Source organism: Macaca thibetana, chromosome 12 (assembly GCF_024542745.1).
Source record: "Macaca thibetana thibetana isolate TM-01 chromosome 12, ASM2454274v1, whole genome shotgun sequence".
Lineage (NCBI taxonomy): Eukaryota > Metazoa > Chordata > Mammalia > Primates > Cercopithecidae > Macaca > Macaca thibetana.
In genome coordinates, this window is record NC_065589.1 from 66823115 (window position 1) to 66828602 (window position 5488).

General features: G+C 58.3%; 1 protein-coding gene across 1 annotated transcript in view; it reads left to right on the forward strand.

Annotated features, from left to right (window-relative positions):
• Positions 1-368: 368 nt before the first annotated feature.
• EVX2 (even-skipped homeobox 2) overlaps positions 369-5488 on the forward strand; it is a 6483-nt gene continuing 1363 nt past the window's right edge. The window contains exons 1-3 of the mRNA XM_050751781.1: positions 369-981; positions 1888-2159; positions 3477-5488. The exon at positions 3477-5488 is cut by the window's right edge and continues 1363 nt beyond it. Coding sequence (XP_050607738.1) covers positions 555-981; positions 1888-2159; positions 3477-4205 — 1428 coding nt within the window. The 5' untranslated portion in view covers positions 369-554 and the 3' untranslated portion in view covers positions 4206-5488. The remainder of the gene's footprint in view (positions 982-1887; positions 2160-3476) is intronic.

The following is a 5488-nucleotide window of genomic DNA, read 5'->3' on the forward strand; positions in this document are numbered from 1 at the left end:
GCATGATTAGGACCTAAGGGGCAACCCAGCAAACTGAGAGCGTAATGATGCCCCTAAATGAAGGGGGAAATGTGCCGCGGCGCGCTCTATTAATCAGACTGTCAATTTCACCCCCGAGGCCAAACCCCCGGGCGAGCAGAACTGGCTCCGAGCGGGCAAAGGACCGGAGCCTTCCTCCTCACTTGTCTCTTCTCGCCTCCTACCTGGATCTATTTGTCTGCTCTGAAGCTGCCTTCATTACCCACTGACAGGAGCGTGTATTTATTTGCTTATAAACCTGTTACAATAAATGATTATTCGAACAGCGTCATTCGTACCTTAATGACGAGCGGGCGCTACTTTTTGATGAATGACATCTCGGGCTCGGAAGGATGTATGGGTCATTTTGACCAGTCATTCCCTCGCTCTGGCATCCCACAATTTTTCCGCCTCCCTCCGAAAGAGATAATAATATTTAGAGGCGTTCGCTGGGGCTGAATGAGAATTAGCCCTAGGCGCAGCCTATCATTAGGACGGGACAGCAGGGCCACTGTGACATTTTTAAGAAAGCTGAGATGATGGAAAGAATAAGAAAAGAGATGATTCTGATGGAAAGAGGGCTGCACAGCCCTACGGCTGGCAAGAGATTCTCCAATTTGTCCGACTCGGCTGGCAATGCTGTGCTCGAGGCCCTGGAAAATTCGCAGCACCCGGCTCGCCTCAGCCCGCGCCTGCCGTCTGCCCCCCTGCACGGCGCTCTGGGAGACCTCCCCGCCAAGGGCAAATTCGAAATAGACACTTTGTTCAACCTGCAGCACACGGGCAGCGAAAGCACCGTCTCCTCCGAAATCTCCTCCGCCGCCGAGAGCCGCAAGAAGCCGGGCCATTATTCAGAGGCGGCCGCCGAGGCCGACATGAGCAGCGACGTGGAGGTGGGCTGCTCCGCGCTGCGCTCCCCCGGTGGCCTAGGCACCGCTCAGCTCAAGGAAAACAATGGCAAAGGTAACCGCGCCGGCCTCACCGCGCAATTCATTCCCATCCTCTTTGCTCCTCCGCGGGCCCCGCCAGCCCTTCCCGGTGCCTTTGCCCCTCTCAGACCCTCCACCAGCAAGCTGCACCGAGCTAGCACGGGCGGGGGCGGGACGCATGTCTGGGACCGTGCCCTCCCGTCCTGCTCCTTGAGTTTTCCCGCAAGGCTCAGGCCTGCGGAGCCTGGAACACCAGGCCCACCCGCCCTCGCTCCTGAGTCCGAGAAAATGTTTCTGCGCTTGTGTCTGAGAGCCCGAGCGAGCCGATAGACCCTTACTTAGTCAGCAGCCGAGTTGCTTTTGGAAAAGGTACCCTGGGCAACTACTCTGAACTCCGGTGCCTCTGAGCCTTCAGGGCTGAATGGAGGGGGCATTCTTCTGGGTAAGTCGGCGGAAGCCTCGCTGGGCGTCTCTGCTAAGGTCAGCTGGAGAGAGTTGAAAAGTAGATTTCACCCCCTATTGGCTTGGGTTTGAGCTGCTGCTGTCTTGGAACTCTTAAAATATTCGAAACCCCGAAGACTCAATAAAGGTTAGAGGCCGTACAGAAAGCTGCCCCGCGGTCTCCAGACCATGGCAAACCCAGAGCTTCCCAAATTGCGCCCAGAGGTAGGCATTTTCCCTCCGCCACTTTTCCTCCTTAGTTGACAATTTCTAATTATTAAAAAAGAAATCTCCTAATTCAGTTTCTATTATTTGCTTATGAAGGGCTCCCCAAACTTTATTGATTCCATTAACCGCAGCAATTTGTAAGCATGACAGACCCCATCAATTCAGGCAGCGACTCTCCTTCCTGACGGGGCTTCCCCGATCCGAGCGCAGCACCAGCGCGGGGCTGTTGGCCCTACAGCCACTCATGCGCTGTTGGCCGTTTGTTTGCCAGGGTACGCAGAGAGCGGCTCGGCTGCCGGCACCACGACGTCAGCATCGGGCTCAGGCCTTGGAAGCCTGCATGGAGGCAGCGGAGGCAGCGGCGGGGTCGCGGCGCTGGGTGGCTCCGGCTCTGGCGCGGATCAAGTGCGGCGCTACCGTACGGCGTTCACCCGCGAGCAGATCGCGCGCCTGGAGAAGGAGTTCTACCGGGAGAACTATGTGTCGCGGCCCCGCCGGTGCGAGCTGGCCGCGGCGCTCAACCTGCCCGAAACCACCATCAAGGTATCGATTCCAGTGCGTGCCTGCTCTGGCCTCCCCGGGGGCATCTGGGTTGATTGTTTCTTTTTCCCCTTTCCCCTTTCTGGGTGGCTAGATTTAGCTGAGGGTCTGGAAATCCGCGGGGGGTAGTCACCAAAGGAATTGGCTTATTTATTTCTCGGCTACCGAATCCGAACGGTTGTCCCGCCTGACGGATCTAAGAAGGCCCCCGAATGGTCACTCCAATGCTGAAAGCACTTGCCTCTCCTCCATTGTGCCCAACGCCTGGCCAGATGCCCCCTCGCCCATATCCACGGCCCCACTTTCCCCTAGGCGGCAAGCCCAGTTGGTCTTTGTTCCTCAAGCAGGAACCAGAGATGAAACTTTTCATTTGCTCTTGAGCTTGGAGATTTATTTTCCGCATAAATCGTTACATGGAGAAAAAGATACTGTATTTTAAAAATCGATTGGTTTGAGACAGTAGTTTCCTAAACATTTTCCTCTTGGGCAATGAAAAAAAGGCAACTTCCTGCGGGGAAAAATGCAACGAAATTGTCCTTATTTATATATAACTTTAGGTTATTATACGTCTGGGAGAGATAGCCGGGAGGTCAGGCGATTTGGAGCGTTCGACACTGCAGAAAACGAAAAAAAACTCCACAGGGTAGGGGAGGAGTGTGGAAGTCTCCCTGTGGTTTGATCAGGCTTTCTTTAATTTAGAGTTGTGACGAATGATGTCTTTATTAGATAGTGTTGGGAGGGGTGGAAACGTAACGTTCCCCGTTTATGGAGACATTGCTCTACCCACTCATTTAAGGCAAACGATTCCAACGAAATCATCCCTTCAATATCAAAATCGGACCCGTGCCCCTAGGGACAGGTCCTTGCAGTTCTGAGGGCTCAAGACTTCGCGCGGAGACCTCTCAGAAAAGCTGAGCGGCAGCCTCTCTTCAAAGGCTGCCCAGAATCCCCGTGCAAATCCTGGGATTGAGAGAGGGGTGCTCGGCGAGACCGGCACTGGTGGGTGGCAGGAGGGAGAGGAAAGGTTGGGTTGGGACAAAAAAGTCGCAGCAAGAAGCAAGGGAGTAAAAGCCTGAGGAGCCGCAGCAACCGGACGCGGGGGAGAGGACCCTCTTCGCTGAGGACGGTGTGCCCACGGCGGTCCACACACGGCCGTTCACACTTTCCCAGCTGGGAGAGCACAGGATACTCGCGGTTGGGCTTGGTCGGAGAGAAGTAGGCCAAGCCATTCAGAGGTCCGGGAGGGGCAGAGGTCCCGGGACAGGAGCAGGGAACATGGGGCGCTCCCTAACCCGGGCTGCGGCGCGTCTCTCCCCGCAGGTGTGGTTCCAGAATCGGCGCATGAAGGACAAGCGGCAGCGCCTGGCGATGTCCTGGCCGCACCCAGCAGACCCCAGCTTCTACACCTACATGATGACGCACGCGGCCGCCACCGGAAGCCTGCCCTACCCCTTCCACTCGCACGTGCCGCTGCACTACTACCCGCACGTGGGCGTCACGGCGGCGGCGGCCGCGGCTGCAGCCTCTGGCGCGGCGGCCGCAGCTTCGTCGCCGTTCGCTACTTCCATCCGGCCACTGGACACCTTCCGCGCCCTCTCGCACCCCTACTCTCGGCCGGAACTGCTATGTAGCTTCCGCCACCCTGGTCTCTACCAGGCTCCCGCGGCCGCCGCAGGGCTCAACAGCGCGGCCTCGGCCGCCGCGGCCGCGGCCGCGGCAGCGGCTGCGGCCTCCTCCGCGGCGGCGGCCGGAGCGCCCCCCAGCGGCGGCTCTGCACCCTGCTCGTGCCTCAGTTGCCACAGCAGTCAGTCGGCGGCAGCAGCCGCGGCAGCAGCTGCCGCGGCCCTTGGCTCCCGGGGTGGCGGTGGCGGCGGTGGTGGTGGCGGCGGCGGCGGCGGGGGCGCAGGGGCCGGAGGAGGCTCGGACTTCGGCTGCAGCGCGGCGGCACCGCGTTCCGAGAGCGGCTTCCTGCCCTACTCGGCCGCGGTGCTTAGTAAGACGGCCGTGAGCCCGCCGGACCAGAGGGACGAGGCTCCGCTCACCAGATAACTACGTCGCCACCGCCAGGGGGCCGCGCCCGCCGCTCTGAGTGTGCCCGGGAGTCCCCTGTGAGCCCCCTGAACCCTCCGCGCGCTGCCCGCTGCTACCGCTGCCGCCAGGGGGCGCCCCGGGGTGCGGGAGGCCGAAGGGAACCTGCCCCGAATTGGGGGAGAAAGAGCAGGCGCAGAAGCCTGGCAGGCATCCCCCTAAATTATTTCTATTTTTGTATTTGCCACCCAGCCGTTTGCCCTTCTCTGTTTTCTGGCTCCCAGGACCCACTTGCCACCTCTGTCCTGAGCGCGTGGTTCCCCAAAGACAAACCCGTCGCCCCCTAAGCTAGTTCTGGCTGTGCGCTCTCAGGCCCGGGTTGCTTGGCTGAACCGCGTGGCCCGAAGCAGCGGAGAACCACAACAAAGACAGAGGGGGATGCTGTGTGCTGGTGCTTGGGGGCGGGGGAGGAGTCGCCCCGGAGGTTTCTCGCTGCTGCTCTTTTTCTTCCATCCTTCCTTTTCTTTCAACGAGGGTGGGGGAGGTGGCAAATGTTTCTTCAGCCTGAGCTTGTTAGGGACCCTGCCCGAAGAGAGCGGGAGAACGGAGGTCTGAGAAGGCCGGGAAGGCGGATGGAGAGCCTGGGCAGCGGCGGTTGTGTTTGTGAGATTGTTTACTGCGTTCAGGAGCAAGGCGGGTAGAGCTGTGGCCGCCTTCCCCGGGAAGGACAAACCCAAGGTGCTGGAAGGGGTGGCCGTTGCGCCGCCTCCTTCTCGGTCCAACACCGTTCTCTCTTTTGGTCTTTGGTTTCAGTGCTGATGGAATGGAAGTATCTTGCATATTTTATGCAAAAAGTGATGGCAAAAGAGGATGTCACAGCCAGGCCAGGGAAGGGAAAAGAAGGGGTTGGGGGTGGGGGCAAGATTGATAGATCGCTGTAGTATTTGAAGAGGCTTTTTCAGCTCAGTTTTCCAACTACCGGGTTCCACTCGATCTGGGAAATACTTGAATCTCTAGATATATTAGTGTTATCCTAAAGCATTTCCTTAGACACTTTTCTAAGTTAGAACTCTCTATGCCCCTCGTCCCCTTCCCTCCTCGCTTTGCTTTTCCTCGGGTGAAATGGTTCTTGGCATATTTCTCACGCATGTCTATTGCGCCTTCGCCTCTGCAAAGCCACCGCTGGGTTGCTGAGACCCGCTCTGCCAACCTGGCTACTGGAGGGGTTTACTTGAACTTGAAGAAAGGTACATCAAAACCCACCAGTGTTAACTGCCACGTCAATTTTGATGCTAATAATGTGC